At 37.2% G+C, this 17764-nt stretch overlaps 1 protein-coding gene across 1 annotated transcript in view; it reads right to left on the reverse strand.

Moving 5' to 3' along the window:
- cntnap2b (contactin associated protein 2b) overlaps nucleotides 1–11704 on the reverse strand; it is a 71223-nt gene extending 59519 nt beyond the window's left edge. The window contains exon 1 of the mRNA XM_077221938.1: nucleotides 11321–11704. Within this exon, the coding sequence (XP_077078053.1) occupies nucleotides 11321–11399 (79 nt within the window). The 5' untranslated portion in view covers nucleotides 11400–11704. The remainder of the gene's footprint in view (nucleotides 1–11320) is intronic.
- Nucleotides 11705–17764: the final 6060 nt, after the last annotated feature.

The following is a 17764-nucleotide window of genomic DNA, read 5'->3' on the forward strand; positions in this document are numbered from 1 at the left end:
GCCAATATTTATCACTGCAGTACATTTTCTCATCTCAACCACCACTGGCAGGTGTAGAGATATATTTTATGTGATCAAACAGAATAAAGTTGGGATGCCTTATTTGAGTTCTTTAGTGAATAACGTAATTTACCATTCATTTTGAAGAGCAGCAGAGTGTTGTACATTCATGATTCAGTAGTGTACACTTCACTTCTCTCTTACTCAAAAGAAAAACAGCATGCCTTTAGGGCATCAACACTGTCCAGCATATGTCCTTTTCCTTTTTGTTCAGAAAACCAATTGAATGCTTTCAATAAAATGGTATAATGTGCAATAAGACTTTGTTAAACTGAAGCCCGAGTGCTGAGGGACAAAGAAAAGCTTTACACAAGTAATCCAGTCAATACTGACGGCAGCCAGTAATTGTCAAAGGCTGTCACCTGACGTGCTTTGTTTACAGAATTGAGTTGCAAGCAGTTGCATGAAAATAATGCAGAAGTCACATGTAAAGGCCCCAATATACTCACAGCGAATTTATTTTCGTTCTTCATTTAGGGGTAAGAAGGTCGAAATACGTTTGCAACGGTGTACTGTGAGCGAACACCCTGACCCTGACCCACACTTGCTGAGAGCGACATTTAAACGTTATTATGTGCTGCGCACTTTCCTCAATATTACAAAATAAACGCACACACACAAAAATGACAGCAGTGAGAAAACAGCAGTTAAGAAAGCATCTGATCATAGTGATGTGGATGTTTGCACGAGCTCTGCAAATCTGCACTCCAGTCAAGTAAATCACGTTTATTTATATAGCACTTTATACAATAGATTTCTTGAAACCAAACAGTTTTTAAGTAATAAACATGAAAAAAATTGTGTCAGTGTTGCTTTCAGTTAGAATTACACTTTCATTTCAACTATAAAGCAGCTCTCCAGTGTTTATATATTCTGACCTCGACGGACTCAACAGAGGAAATGAACCGGAGAAGATTTCCAGGTCAAAGAGGGCGGAGCCTAAGAACCACACCCACCGATTACATAATCACCACGGACCAATGACTGACAGTTCGAAGGCGTTTACCATCCAGTCATGAAAATGGAATTTGGCAGAATGGCACTTATTTTGGCAAAATTCGGATGAATAAATAAATAAATAAATTGACCCATTTATGTCTATTTTTATTTCTGCACCACTAGAATCACCAGAGTTGCTGAAAAATGTCTAGAACAAGCTACTTTTCAAAAGTACCACTCACCCCTCTATGATCCACCACAGAACACCCTTTCCCAGCAGTCTGTTCCACTCTCTGAGATCTGTCCTTATTCTGCCTCTCCAGCTCATTACACACAGCTCTAAAACAACAGGTTTAAATTGACTTTGAGTCTGCTGAGTCGAGGTTGTGTCAAAAATAACTCTTTTGTGCTCTGAAAAAAGATAATGATATTTTCAGGCTCCTGTTCTAGGTAGCGCTACACACTCATCTTCAGTTTGTGCAGTGGGAAGACTCTTACATATTTTTATGTGTGTTTGGGGACGTGGAAAAGCTAAGAATGCTGGGTAATGAAATGAGTCCATGCTGTTCACAGCCATGAAATTGACTTTTTCTAGGGTTAGTGAACCTGTTCCAAAACTAGTGAGCTCCCTACCTAGAAGCTGATAACCACAAAATTTAATTTCCACTTTAAAAAAAAAAAAGAGAGAGAGAGAGAGAGAGAGAGAGAGAGAGAGAGAGAGAGAGAGAGAGAGAGAGAGAGAGAGAGAGAGAGAGAGAGAGAGAGAGAGAGAGAGAGAGAGAGAGAGAGAGAGAGAGAGAGAGAGAGAGAGAAAAGAAAAGAAAACAAACAAGGAGCAGAAATTTTACAATTCAGTAGACCAATCACAACACACTGGGCCATTTGACCAATCAGATAAGAGCAGGCTCTCGGAAATAAGGGGTTTAGAGAGAATTAATATTTGAATGAACAGTTTTCAGACTCTTTGAGAAATGAGGTGATGTGCAATGTGTATTATGAAAAAAAATAAAGTGTTTTTCTAACCTTGGATGCATGTAAACCTATATAGGAGTCCAAAACAAAATTAGGATATATATAGCATAATAGGGGCACTTTAACATTGCATTCAGAACCAAAAGTACTGATTAAAGAACATCCCAATCTAATAAAAATGAACTATTTTACCCAATATTTATGTGTTCCATGTATTTTTATATTATGTCATTATCTTAGCAACTGTTACTGTCAAACTATATCAAAATAAATTGTGAGTCAGTCTCTTGTATGCTATGCAAATGCAATCATATATTAATATATATCGATTCAACGTTGTATCAGTAATTCAGGTTCTAGAATCAGTATTGTTACTTAATTATACATTTATTCACATCTTAAGAAAGACAAGCAGTTTGTCTAAATACACTACCATTCATAAGTTGGGATATGTTTTTTATTTAGCAAGGATGCATTAAATCGATTAAAAGTGAAAGTAAAGACATTTATGATTTTACAAATGATTTCATTTTCAAATAAATGCTGTTCTTTTGAACTTTTTATACAAAAAATAATCCTGAAAACAATGTATCATGGTTTCCACAAAAACATGAAGCAGCACAACTGTTTTGATCATTTATAATAATAAGAAATGTTCATTGAGCAGCAAATCAGCATATTAGAATGATTTCTGAAGAATCATGTGACTAAAAGACTGGAGTAATGATCCTGAAAATACAGCTTTGCGTCAAAGGAATAAATAACTTTTTTTTAAATATTAAAATAGAAAAAGGTTATTTTAAATTGTTATAATAGTTGACAATGTTACTGTTTTTATTGTATTATTGATCAAATAAACTAAGAATAAGAGGCTTCTTTAAAAATAATCGTACCTACTCCAAATGTTTGAACAGTAGTGCAAGTATAAACTTGCATTTTACAGTGCAACCAGAGACCTGCTGCTTCTATGAGTCGCAGCGCTAGACAAGATTGAAGTGAACCCCATGAGAGATTGAAACTGATACCACAGATTCACTTTTCCCGTTCCAGTTTGGCACAGGTTCCAATACAGAGAGACAAGGCAGCTCACCAGGTTATGGAGCATAATGTGTGTTCTCCAATATGTATACAGCTGTCTTAGGTAGTGGAAGATAGATAAACAGAGAGCGAATAAGACAAGAAAAACATAAAGACATATTGGTCTCACTGACATAGTAAGGCAGATTGTATTTGGATCGATATTTCAGTTGTCAAATATTTGGGTTCTTTATCAGCATTTGTAAGGATCCTTCACAGTGTGTAGTGAACAAACAGTCTATTAGTCTGCCAGACAAATATCTCTCTCACTGAGCCAGCAATGTACAGTCAATGGCCAAATACGAGTCTTACAAAGCCAGACTTTTGACTATCGGCATAAATCTGCCCAAGAATGACATGCTCTGAAATTGAAGATACCACAATAATACAGCAGCCTGCAACACGGTGTGAGCTCAATCAAAATACTGTACAGAGAATACTGAAGAAATCAGTGGAAAAACGTGTGAGGCCAGAATTCTGTGCAACCGAAAGATACTAGAAAAACACTGAAAAGTTCAACTTTGATGATAATTTGGCAAACCAACAACGAACAGAAGAACAGGCAGGCAGAAATATAGATAGATAGATAGACAGACAGACAAATAGAGGGATAGATAGCGACAGACATAGATAGCGATAGATAGATCGATAGATAGATAGATAGATCGATAGATAGATAGATAGATAGATAGATAGACAGACAGACAGATAGATAGATAGACAGACAGACAGATAGACAGACAGACAGATAGATAGACAGACAGATAGATAGATAGATAGATAGATAGATAGATAGATAGATAGATAGATAGATAGACAGACAGACAGACAGATAGATAGATAGATAGATAGATAGATAGATAGATAGATAGATAGATAGATAGATAGATAGAGAGACAGACTGATAGATAGATAGATAGATAGATACAGATAGATAGATAGATAGATAGACAGATAGATAGATAGATAGATAGATAGATAGATAGATAGATAGATAGATAGATAGATAGATAGATAGATAGATAGATAGATAGATAGAATACCCTAGCAACCGGATAGCAATGCCCTAGCAGCCACAATGGTGAGTTTAGGTCACCTAAATGAAATTGTGTCCTTTTCCTATTGGTGTACAGTATATATTAGCGAGGTTCCCATTCATCAATCTTTCTAATTATCTGTCAAAACATCTGAGAACACAATATGACCGCAGCAATGCCTTCAAACATGTATGTAACAGCTGAGTTGACCAAACCTGAACAAACTGTCCCCGCTAGCAAACACCTCCTACCACATTAGTAATAAATACAGGCACTATCTGGCTCATGTACAGTCATATCATTCTATACTGATCATCTGAAAAACAATATCTTATTTCAATCATACCTGCAGTAACAGAAGCATACAGAATAAAGAGAACATTTAATTATTAAATGACTAGGAGGAACAAATCAATGTCAAAAGGAGATAAAAAATTTAGGAGACAAAAGCTGCATTCCTTGATTAATACTGACATATCTATTCAAGTATTAGCCACAACAATGAAAAGCCACCAGAGTAAAAGGCATTACGAGTTGAATACATGGAAATTGCATCATAAGCGTGATGTTTTTCATGCATATGAATGTTATCGATTGCAGCTCTCAGGTCAAATATGGAGCAGGTTTGACGTCATGGTGTTTGATTGAAAGATACTTATGACGTGATATTATAAACATCCAACCTCCACTGTGCTTCTGTCTTTCACAGAAAATAATAACAGCCTAACGCTTTGAAACAACGTTATAACTTCCTGATACTCACTGCTCATCGTCTCAGAAAATGCAGGAAAGTGGGGAAAGTAGACGGTTTTTATCAGCAAATTGTAAAATGCATAATTCACGCCTGCTTTTAAAACCACGTGGCACACGTTTTCAGTAACTAAACACCCATGAGAGTAAGACAGAACCAGCGGAAGAATGCAACATGATCGTATTATTAAAATATCTTTAATATTTCATGGTTAATTGCAGAAACTTTTGCAAACCTTGCCAAACTAGTTGTTCTTCTGTTGCAGTCTGTTACCTTGCAAACTCAACTTTCCATCTAAGAGGACAGATACAAAGCTTGTGATTTTGACATTTTTGTGAGCAGTGTGTACCAGGCAGTCTGTGGATGTGCTAGAATACTGCAGTATCTTGTGAAGGACCTTGAAACAGAGTATGTTTAATCTAACCTACAGATTCTACATTAATGATTTAAAAGTATGCTATTTTATGCACTGCAAAAATCATATTCACAATGAGCATTTTTGTTTTATTTTCCAGTTAAATATATGAGAACAGGATAAGTTTACTTGAGAAACATCACTAAGATGACAAAAAGGTTTTGGTCTGTATAAGAGTTAAATCTGAGCAGTGATGCTATTTAAGGAAAAACGAACACACATATACAAAAAGTTGTCAACGTTATGTTCAGTTAGTTTGTTTTCATAGACTTCACTTTGTTTTCATTTGTCACGTGTCTTCCTTGTTCAGATTCCCGCCACTCGTTGGTCTGCTAGGTTACCGCCATTATTAGTTCGTTTGTTTCAGCTGTGTCTGATTAATCAATGACTTGAAGAAAGTTAACTCCACATCAACTACATAAATTCATCATCTAACCATTCAGAAACGTCCTGTTGCATTCTACATGTTGTCACTTCTTCTTGAGTCTCTCCATCTTTGTCCAACACCAGTTTGAACATAAAAGACATTTTAATGCGTGTCTGCAAGCTGCTAACGCATGAGCTCTTGAAGCTCCACCCTCTGTGCTGGGAGCAGCAGTTCATTTGCATTTAAAGGGACACACACAAATTGACATGTTTTTGCTCACCTCAAAAAGGGACAATTTTACAGTTTTTCTCAGTCGCTTTGGTGCTTTTGTCAGATCAGGAATGAAATTCTCAAAACTACTTGTTCAACCTCCACATCATCTAGTCACTTGTGCACATTATACTGTAAAAGTAGTTTCTCATTCTTTTGAACAAGTTGCGATTGCTTTGGTACATTCATGCAATTGATTATGTACAATTGTCTGCTGTTTCCTACATTAACAGTTGCTAAATGTATTAAATCGTTCTCTGTGCAATAGTCTTATGGTACATAAACACCGCCGCCGACTTGAGCTGCAAAGAAGCTCTGGCTGCCCTGTCAAGGACGCTTGTCAAAAAGTACGGGGAAGCTTGTTGACGCTTTGGCCGCTCTGACGTAGCAGCATTCTATGTGTCACAACATTAAATGTAAACAGAAAAAACAAGCAATACATTGACACTAGAAACCTTTTATAATGACAGCATTTTTATAACCGTTTTGGTCACATTTGGTCGGGGGAAAAAACACTAATTAGCTATTATTATTATTAATTGCATCTAGTGCAATTGGTCAAATCGGTGTTACCGTGAGCAAATGAATTGTGTTCCCGCTTAAAACGAGCGTCCGTAAAAAAATTAATAAATTCATCGTTCTTTTGTAACTGGTCCCTATCAAACAACGTCATATCATAAATTATAGGAAAACCAGCAACGGTGATGATTAGTTTCTCCTCCATTTTCTCGGAACTAATGTTTTGGTAGGAACGAAAGTTTACATCGTGTGTTTTTCCGGAATCAGCCAGCGCGAAGGACGTCTATATTCCGATTGGTTGCTGGCGTTTTGCCGCTGCATGCCGCCATGAAGTTGAGCTACTTTCAACTTTCTGATTGACGCTCTGGTCGCTCAAAACACGACGCCGATGGATTTGATGCAGCTTCCATTGAAAATGAATGACTTCCGGTAGCTTTGGAAGCTCAAGTCGGCGGCGGTTTGTACAGATACCCCTCAAAACATCTAGTCATTAGTTCATCATATAAGTCATTAAAATACAAAATGGTTGATCTAGTTGTCATAAACTGTCAAGCATATTTTCTTCACATTTCTATTAGACTTCTGTAAATGTGCCATGAATTGATGAATTGTCCAGGTGAATCTTAACTTTCACTAATGAAGAGAATGTAGATCAAACAATGAGAAACCAGTTGTCTGAAATAGCTCAGTTGCATCTCATGAACCTTCAATTAGCAAGTATATATACAGCGCTGCCTGCATGCAAAGCAAAGTTCTGCCTAAGGGGTCTTGTGTTTGCCTTTCTAATGTTGTATTTTTGGCTTTGTTCCCCTATTTCTTTTTCTTTTCTATATCAAAAGAATATTGTAATGTGTTTTTTTTTTGTCAGACCACTAAAAGTGTAACTGAATCCTATCCAGTCTCTTTCAATCAATAACTCACGTACAGTAGTGTGTAAATTTGTACTTTTGAAATGGATATATGGCATACAGAAGCAGCACAGCTTTGTCCATTTCAATACAGTAACTGTCATCCAAACTGTTGCCATAGCTTACATCAGGTGATACTAACAGAGTGTAGTGTTTTATAAACAACATGACTAAGCATTTTGACTATCTTGTTTGTAAACAATGACACAAGGACTTTTCATTCTGATGGCACTGATATGTTCATTGACATAAATACTTTTGACAGATGAAGTTACAGGCTTTTGCAGGTAATCCAATGTGTGGTGCTGTTTGCACGAATTGTTTTGAGAATGCACATATTTCTTTGCAAATATTAAGGATGATTTGAGAAATGCACCAAAGCGACTGAGAAAAACTGTAACATGCTATAAAAATTATCGATGGGGTATTTTGAGCTAAAACTTCACATACACACTCTGAGGACATCCGAGACTTATTTTACATCTTGCAAAACGGGGCATTATACCACCCCTTTAATTGTCCAGTCACGTTTATGCATATGTGTGTGTTATTCTGCGACCTGTTTGGATTATAATATAAGTAATCTTTGTGTTGGAACCTTAATCTTCTGTGACTTCGACTGCCTGCCCACACATCCCAAAACAAAAATATTTTTCTAAATAAAAGAATAAAAGTATTAAAAGCCTCTCAGTCTTATGGAAATTTTGCTTGGGATTTATGGTCATGAAACAAGAAATTTTTTCCAGTGCAGCGCAAACAATTTGAGTCAACGCTTTCCCTGGAATGATAAACCCATTGAAACCGAGAATTAAGACACTTAAAGCTGTTTTACTCATGGCTGAATCCTGCTCATGTGTGCCAGCATCTGTTCTGAGACAACATGTTTAATTACCTTTGTGGTGTAAGATGTCAATTATGAAGCTACAGTCAACAGCCCCATCTTGAATTAATGAGTTGACAGGTCATCGCAATTGGCCTTTGTTTGCCTCCTCTTGCTCTCCAAACCACATCTGTTCATGGGGGATTGTCTATAAATTGGGATTTGATTGAAAACATGAGCTCTCGAAGCCCGGACGGGGAGGAGGGCCTGCCGGAAGGCTTTGTGTCGTTCACGTCTTCCAGGATGAATCTGTGATTCAGATTCATGGAGCATGTTGGGACTGTGGGTGATAATCAGACAGGGGGAGTAAATGAAGGCTTTATATCTAGGCGTAATGGGGGGAATCTCACAAAAATCATGCCCACATCACATGTCCTCCCAAAATTAAAAAGAAACAATCATATTTTGTATAAAGAAAATTACCAGGACCGGTAAAGGTAAAACATTTTTGTTGCATTGTGCCATTATTTTTATGACAATTAAGTACATTTTGCCCCAAATTCTCATTTCAGTGATGAGTTTCAATTTAGATTTTTTATTTTAAATGGCTTGCTAGATTCTATTACTGTAAAAATGCTACCACAAAATTGAAATTACTACGTACGTGTGTGTGTGTGTGTGTGTGTGTGTGTGTGTGTGTGTGTGTGTGTGTGTGTGTGTGTGTGTGTGTGTGTGTGTGTGTCTGTGTGCCTAGTAAACACCAACGTTGTGGTAAATGTCCCGACAAGGATAGTAATACCAGTAAATACCGAGACATTTTTCTGATGCCATGAAGAAAACCGCTTATAAATCACACTAATTTAGGTTTTTTGAAAAGGTAAAAATGCAGAAGGTTTTCTGTGATGGAATCATACATGATGTCTGTAAATACAATCCACCTATCTATAGTTTCTGTTGTTTTAAACACTTCTGCTGTCTTTGAAAATGCACTACAGCTCCCACAATGAACCCTCGACTAAATGTGCACCTTGTTTATGAACGACCAGCAAACTAAACTAACTGCCAACCTGACCAACCCCTGGAGGTGTGACCATACAGAAACGGGCTTTGGAAGTGTGTGCTTGGGACACGTGGAGGCTTTTGTTCACTCGTGTCCATCTCCGGTGGACAAAGGGAGGTGCCTGGAGAATGGGGGAGGGGTGAGATGACAGGGGGCGGCACGCGCTACCACAAATCAAGATGGCAGGTGCCCGAATCTAAATGAGCTTTCTCATTAGCATCACAATACACAGCGCTACTGATCTAGAGGCACTGTAACAACCAATAGGAGAGCCGAATCAGATCGTATTCATCTCTGTCTGTATTGCAGAGCAGAATTAGGCTATTTCATAAATGTCAGAATAAAGATAAATTATATCATAAACAGCCATGTTTAAATTGCAACTATAACTGAGGCATGCTAGGTGTTGTTCCAAACCTTTTGTTCTTCTGTGGAACATAAAAATATAAGTTTGGCTTTACAATGAAAGTCAATGGGGTTTGGACTACAATGTTGTTTAAAATGAAAGAAAGTTATACAAATTAGGAACAACATGATGGTGAGTGAACAAAGTTTTGGTTGAATTTTCCAATAACGTATTTTCGGAGATAAACTTTTTACAACTTTCCATCAAGAATGACAATTATTAGAGCCAAGTATAAGGGAAAGGCTCAAAATATGATTTTTTGCATCCAAAACTTCTAATACTGATGTCTAAATGTCTTGACTCATGCATCTTTAGTTTAATGCCTTCTATAAGTAGCCTGTAACTGTGTGATCACTATCATTTCTCATTAAAATGTTGCCACGGTGGTTTAATAAGATTTTTTTGACAAATGGAGAGGCTGATTTGATAGAAAAAAAACCTGGAGGTTATTCAATTACACTTCAAACACTGTAAAATAAAATTGTAAATAAAACAGATTATTGGAGTATGATAATACTACGTAATACTATTTCAGTCTTTCTACTTTTCATGTTTAATGTCTTACCGTATTTTGTGAAATTAAAGACATTTCCGAGTGAAAATTGTTTCAAATTAAATACTAAACCACATTTTTTCTGAGCCTTACAATGCCAAATCTGGTATAATCTGAATGTATTTTTGAATTTACATTTGGCATACTAATCAAGATGGATGAGATGGAGATAAACTCAGATAATCTGAGATGGATGAACTATAACAATAAACTAATCCACCGTAGGTGGCACACGACACACGCTGCTCCACATTTTCTCCTGGTGCATCTCAGGTTTCTGTGATGCAGTTTTGAGTTTTAGTTATCCAACATCTATAATCCTCTTCATCACCCCTTTTTCTTTATTTGTTTTGTGTACAGTATATACTATATTAAAGGGCGCCAACATGTCCACATATCTCTTTTAAGTATTATTTATTAATGTGTTACCCCAAGCGGAAAATGAGGCTACATGTTATTGCTGCAGAACCATTTCTTCAGACAGCTTTGACCTGTATCCTACATTAGTATACGCCACTAATCTATAATAGCCAGAGGAAAGTGACTACAACATCAATAATTGACTATACCAGGGTTTTGACTTAACATAAATCTGAACTAATCAAATCAACAATTATTTAATATGCCTGAATCAACAATTCATTAAACATGAAAAGTAATTTAAAGGGTCAAATTAATTAGTTTTTAAGGTTCAACTTTGCATTTTTTACAGTGATGTAATCATGATATATTTAAAAAGATAAACATGTCTATTTTTTTGAGTCAAACAACTTTTTGAGAATCACCTACTACACCAACTGAGCACCATATTTCATAATCATAAACAAAGCTTATGCACCCACATAGACAGGCAACAGAACAGCAAAACGTTGATATTCCAAATATACTCCCTTGCAACTAGAAGAGCATTGATGCATGAAATCTCATACGACCAGATGTCATGTAGCCTATAAATCAACTTCTGAGGTCTTTATTATTATTATTATTATTAATAAACCTGTTTGCATGGTTTGAATTGTATTATTTTATTCTATTTCAACCAACTCATTTAAAAGTGCAACATAATAAAGTGTTGATGTTGAATAGATGAAGAGTCACATGCTGACGCATAATAAGATCATTGAACACACACATATACACACACACGCACACATTCATGTACTCACGGGCTCCTGTGCTGAGCTTCACATAAACACTCCATATCCACAATATCAGCGGCACCTCTAGTCCGACAATCCGTCGCATTCTCACTTTTTTTCCGATGTAAACAAAGAGAACCGCGACGTTTTGTCCTTCCTTCACTCGCACCCTCCCTGCACGGAAGGGAAGCCTCAGGACTGGCGCTGTTTCTGCGAGATATACGTGCGCAATACAGCCAGCTTTCCGTATCTCCCAGCAAGAAAAGGTCTCGGAAATCGCATTGTTTGTCAAAGCATTTCTTGGAGGAATATCGTTCCACTGAATGCTCGCATTGTTACACCAGAGGAGGGTTTCCGGGACGGTCGCTGTCCAGGTGCTGAAGTTAATGAGGTCTAACGTTCCCCCCTCTGCGGGTGAAAGTGGTACCGTCCACCTGCAGAGTAATGCTCAATGAGCCGCTGAAAGATATGAACAGAGGGGTGGGCAGTTCTTAAAGGGCCAGTACAAGCAAAAATAAAAATGATGTCTGCGTTTATGTTACTTGCCGTTATGTGGTTCCAAACATGAATGTTTTATTCTTGAACGTAACACAAAACAAGAGGTTTTGAAGAATATCCATGCTGTGAATGGGGGAAAAGGGTCACACATATGGTGCACATGCCTTGTGCACTCCACTCCAAGTCTTCTGGAGTTTTAAATTTACACTGATAATCTCAATTTAAAAAAAAAAAATCTCATTAGCAAATTCGTGGGGGCAAATGTGAAATATACTGTAGGTGGAGGGACAGTGTGTTCCTCCCATAAGCTATCGGATGGATTTAGAAGACTTGCCTTGTGCTTTTTGGAACCCTTGGTTTGGTAAATTGACATTTTTAATTTAGCACTACTGATTCAATGCAATTTCACGGTATTTAAAAGAGCAGTTTTGCTGCATAACTCCTGTCCATGTGTTCCATAGAAAGTCATATGGTCTGACATAAGAGCTTTGAAAAGTTCATAAAGAGATCATAATCCATATGAATCGAGCGTTTTGTCCAAATTTTCTGAAGAGACACGATCACTTTATGAAATTAACAGATTGGATTTAGGCTTTTTTACATAAACAGAAGCGAGAACAAACCTCACTGGTTCTTGCAGAAGCTCAAACATGATGCGTAACACAAGAATGAACCTCATTGGTTCTTGCTGAAGCTCAAACGTGCTGCGTAACATGAGAATGGACCTCATTGGTTCTTGCTGAAGCTCAAACGTGCTGCGTAACATGAGAATGAACCTCATTGGTTCATGCAGAAGCTCAAACATGATGCGTAACACAAGAATGAACCTTCTTGCTGAAGCTAAAACGTGATGCGTAACACAAGAATGAACGTCATTGGTTCTTGCTGAAGCTCAAACGTGATGCGTAACATGATAATGAACGTCATTGGTTCTTGCTGAAGCTCAAACGTGATGCGTAACATGAGAATGAACGTCATTGGTTCTTGCTGAAGCTCAAACACAATGCGTAACATGAGAATGAACGTCATTGGTTCTTGCCGAAGCTCAAACGTGATGCGTAACATGAGAATGAACCTCATCGGTTCTCGCACATCAAGCGAACATGCTTGAGCTTCAACTGATGTGTGAGGTGGTGAATGTTTATATGTGAATAAAAGCCTATATTTAATCTGTTCATCATATAAAGCAATCATGTCCCTTCAGAAAATTTGGACAAACCGCTGAATCATATGGATTAAATTTACAATCAATCTCTTTATGAACTTTGTGTTCTGAGGATGAACGAAAGTCTTACGGATTTGGAACGATATTAATTAATGACAGAATTTTCCTTTTTCCATTTAAGAAAAGGCATTCATCAAATGAAACTGATTTAACTCATTAAAAAAAATGAGATTATTAGAAAACATAATATCTAAAAAAAGTTTAATCCTTTTTATAAAGTGAATTAAACAGCTTGAATATAAATGTGAAATCTACATGATTTCACTGAAGACTAATTATGTCCAGGGGCAATTAGCGAAGGCCTTTGGTAATCAAGAACAAAACTGTTTCCAAGTGGATAATGATGAAACAAACGGTGTCTGGTGAAGCGCTACAGTTAAGCCTTTCCCTTTTAAACTGTCTTCAGAATACAGCTGCTTCAAAACAAGGGAATTTTATAAGCACCTGCGATAAGAGTCACCATTCTGATCTGACACCAAGTCCTGATTGTTTAATGAGAAATCACACGCCAGCATTTGCTCTCTGACAAACTACATGCTTTAGTCAACAGAAATTAAAGAGTAACGACTAAGAGGCGACAAAACACCATCTAGTAAAAACTTGCAGCAAGCTCTATATTTTTTGCATCAGGTGCATAAAAATCATGGCCATTGCTTTTTAATGTGAAAAACAATGTTTTGCTATTAAACAAAACAGAAGGGCATCACAGATTCAATAGAATATGATCATAAAACAAACAACAGACATAAAAGCCTTCTGGAGTCAAGCTCAAAAGTTTTCCACATTCCACTCTGTCATTTGAGCTGTAAATGCATGGAAAACAATTCAAGGTAATCTAATTTGCAGTAATATACATTGAAGGCATGGTTTATGATGTTAGGCCACATCTGAAATGGATTGCAAAACTGGAAAGCTTTAGGCGATCCATGTTTTGGGATGCAAGCTGCTTGTCTGAGTGTGTAGTGCAGTGTCTGCCTCGTCCTGTAGTACGCTAAAGCCAGTGAATTCTGCCTGGATAACCCCATTCAGCCCTGCAGTGTATGTCAGCATTTCACATCCACAACCGAAGACACTTACAGCCAGTGTACACCTCTCATGAAATGACCTCACTATAAATGGAGTGATCTCGGACAATATACTGACCCCACAACAGGCAGATGTTTGTGTGCAGGGTTAATCAGGTGATGTCAACAGCTTATCTGCAAGAATTCAGTGTAACTCTGTTCAGTGTAAAATGAATATCTGTTTTTGCTTAATTGTCTTATTTTTTAAAAATGTGGTTTAACACATGACATTTCTTGGCTTGTGCATCTTAAAATTAAAAAAAAAAAAAACATTCAAGCTGCCTTCTCTCATTTTAAGCCTTTCTGTCCAGCATACTACTACAATACAGTATATTTGCTAAGTTGAAACACATTCTGTATGAATGACTGGTTGACTTACTGTGTGCATCAGAGCACACTGCATGCATCAATGTTTCCCATAATACAATGCACCTGACCTTCCTTTTTCAGAATGATAATGAAGGATTCAAAAAGGGAGTTTGTTGCAATTATGCCATAGAAGAACCAAAAGAGCTCTTAAAAGAGCCATTGTTTTAAAGAAAAATTTAATTATCTAATGAGCCCGTTTCCACTGTAAAGAACCTTTAGTGCAATGGAAAGTTCCATGGATGTTAAAGATTCTTAAACCACAGATTTCAACGCTGTAAACCTGAATAAGTTGGCAAAACTCAATAGAATTTAGGTAATAGTTTCATCAAAAATTTTAAGTTAAGAGACTCAAAGTTTAAGAAAGCAGAACTGGCAGATTTATATTTTGTACTCATACATTTAAAATGCTCTTGAAATATTTGAGTAAGCTAACTTTAAATTATTATGGAGTCTCAACTTTAATATTTTTAGTAGAGGAAACTTGGCTATAGCTTTAACTGGCTAATTCAGTGAATGCTAACTTGCTATTTGATAGTACAATGCTTTGATAGTATTAGCATAGCATAACAAATTGCTAAATGAGTACAACAACACAGAATATTTAACATTTATCTGTTCTCAAGCAAGCTCATGCTCCACTCACCATGATGGTAATCCCCCCCCCCCCCCAAAAAAAAGGATAGAGGCGGACATAATGGAGTGATTTCTGGCGTTGTAAGTTTTACAATAAACGTGTACACACACATGCAGACACAAATCTCTTGCTCTTTTATAGTTAACCCCGGTTTAGCCCTCTGTGGTCCTGGAACCCTTCCATCGTCCTCCTGGGTCACCATGGCGACCTGAACAAAGACCTCTCAGCCTCATTATTCCTTTTGAGAGTAAAGGAAAGTGTGCCAAACTCACATGGAGCCTATGAGAACAAGAAGTTTTTACTGTGAATAACACCTCTCTCAGCTATCTAACAAACTCATGAACCATGTTTCTTACCCAGTTTTCTGACCTCTTTGTTCCCTGGAAAAATGCAGTACCAGTCCTATCAATCATGTTCCTTAACTAAAAAAGTAAAGTTCCTTTACTAAAATAGCCCATTTAAATTTTTTTTAGCTGAATTCTTTTTTTTATATCCACAAATTATTAAGATAAACAGAAAAAATAATAAGGGAAAATAAGACATTAGAAATTATAAGACGTTACATAATAAAATGTTTACAAATATTAACACATTTTACTTTACACGAAATAAACCAGTGACGACACTTAATCGGAGTCGGTCAATAAGAGTCATTTGTACACGAATCAGACAACACTGGTGTGTTTTTATTTCACTGAGTCAGTCCCTAAGAGTTAATTGTTTGTGATTTGGACTACTTGTTTTTGATTTACTGAGTTGGTTCATAAGAGTCATTTGTTTGTGATTTGGACTACACTGGTGTGTTTTTGATTTACTGAGTTGGTCCATAAGAGTCATTTGTTCGTGATTTGGACTACACCGGTGTGTTTTTGATTCGCTGAGTCGGTCCATAAGAGTCCATGAATCATAAATCGGACTACACTGGTTGCACATAGGCATAGGCTATGTTGCTGATTCGCAACAAAGGCTCGGCTCAAAAGAGTCATTTGTTCGTAAATTGGACTATATGTTGGCCGGAATTTGTTTGTGTTTGTTTTTGCATGCAGCCCACAGAGCATGTCAATAGGCTTCACTTCTGACTGTTCTTGTGTAAGACATTGCCCTTGTGTAACTTCTTCTTTCCATAATGCTATTTGTACATCGTGGACACACCTAGTCATAATAAGAATTAGACCTGGTGGGCTACACATTGGTACACTCGAATGCATTACGCACAATGGAGCACATACATTTGCTCACACACATCTCCTAATTGTTACTATACATTTCTTAGTGAGGTTTGACCTCTGAATACTATGATTGGATGCCCAGGATATCCTGTATGTTATTCCCTGATCGTGTGTTTATGACCGCGGCAAAGTATTTTTGGTTAAATGCAATACATTTTCTCATATGTATTTTCTCGTTATTTCATCTGACTCCATAAATGAAAAAGGTTTTAATGATATCTGTGCATCATAAATGTGAGCGAATGTTTTACTATTCTTTTAAACTCTTGAATGAAAATAATGTCAATTAGAATAATCAAATATCACAATTTAATATGTCAGGTAAATGTATCATGACAATTCCATAATCAATTCAAGGATAATCAATGCAAAACATCACATGCTCTAGAACAAAGAGGAAAAAGTTTACCCGACAAGAAATGCGCGAGGCTGAGAGTCTCGCAACTCTCAGCCTCACGGGCCGATCTCAGATATAGAAAAGGCCCTGAGCTCTCGCTGCGTTTCATTATATACCCAGACCTCAATTCAAATCTAAACATCAATCAGTCAGATGGTCAGAAGGTGTTAACTCAAAGACACACCCTCCAGTATTGGAGGGTGTGGAAGACATTTCTAAACTTCCTAAGAACTTTATTACCTTTTGGTTTACTTCTTTGGGAATGAGACATTTGTACAAATGCGTCTCTATAGCACGCATTGTGTATTATCGTGTAATTTATACGCGAAAATGAGATTTACGTGCATATGATACGCAGTTTTTGCGTGCATTTGATACGCCATTAATTGCGTGTAATACACAGGCACCCCACATGACTAATCCTACCCATGCGTATCATATGCACGTACCCTACCACTACTAAACCTACCCTAAACCTACCCATGCGTATCATATGCACGTAAAAACTCATTTTGGCGTATACATTGCACGATAAACACCATGCGTGCTATAAAGACGTATTCAGTGTGAATGGGTTGCTGTACCAGTCACACCGAGACATTTCAAATAATACCAAACATGTATAAACCTTGATGATAATCATTCACATTTAACCAGTTAGATTCTTGTGTGAGTTTGGATGATCTCTACCAGGATGAAGAATGGGGGAGAGAAATGTAGATTAGGATGAGGGAGGTGAGACCTTCGTCTCAATAGTGCATGAGGGGGAGTTCAAATGTTAATTTCCTTTGTTTTCTCAGAGAGTGGCCCTCTCTTAAAGTCCTTTGTGGTCACAGTAAGACGGTTGTTGTTATCCTTGAGACGTAACTCAAAAATTGTCTTTGCAATGTTAACATCTGTAGAAGCTTTCAGAGAGCTGTGTTCACCTGCAGAACGCCTGGTCTCACCAGGTGTATGTAGCTTGAGTTCAGCCGCTGGATGAATATGTTCAGGTTTTCTTCTTGGTTTTCAGCCTAGAATGTGAGCAAAGTTCATAGAGTCAATCTGGACCTTTG

This window comes from Siphateles boraxobius, unplaced genomic scaffold, assembly GCF_051911475.1.
Source record: "Siphateles boraxobius isolate OS27281-9 unplaced genomic scaffold, OSU_SipBor_1 86, whole genome shotgun sequence".
Classification (NCBI taxonomy): Eukaryota; Metazoa; Chordata; class Actinopteri; order Cypriniformes; family Leuciscidae; genus Siphateles; species Siphateles boraxobius.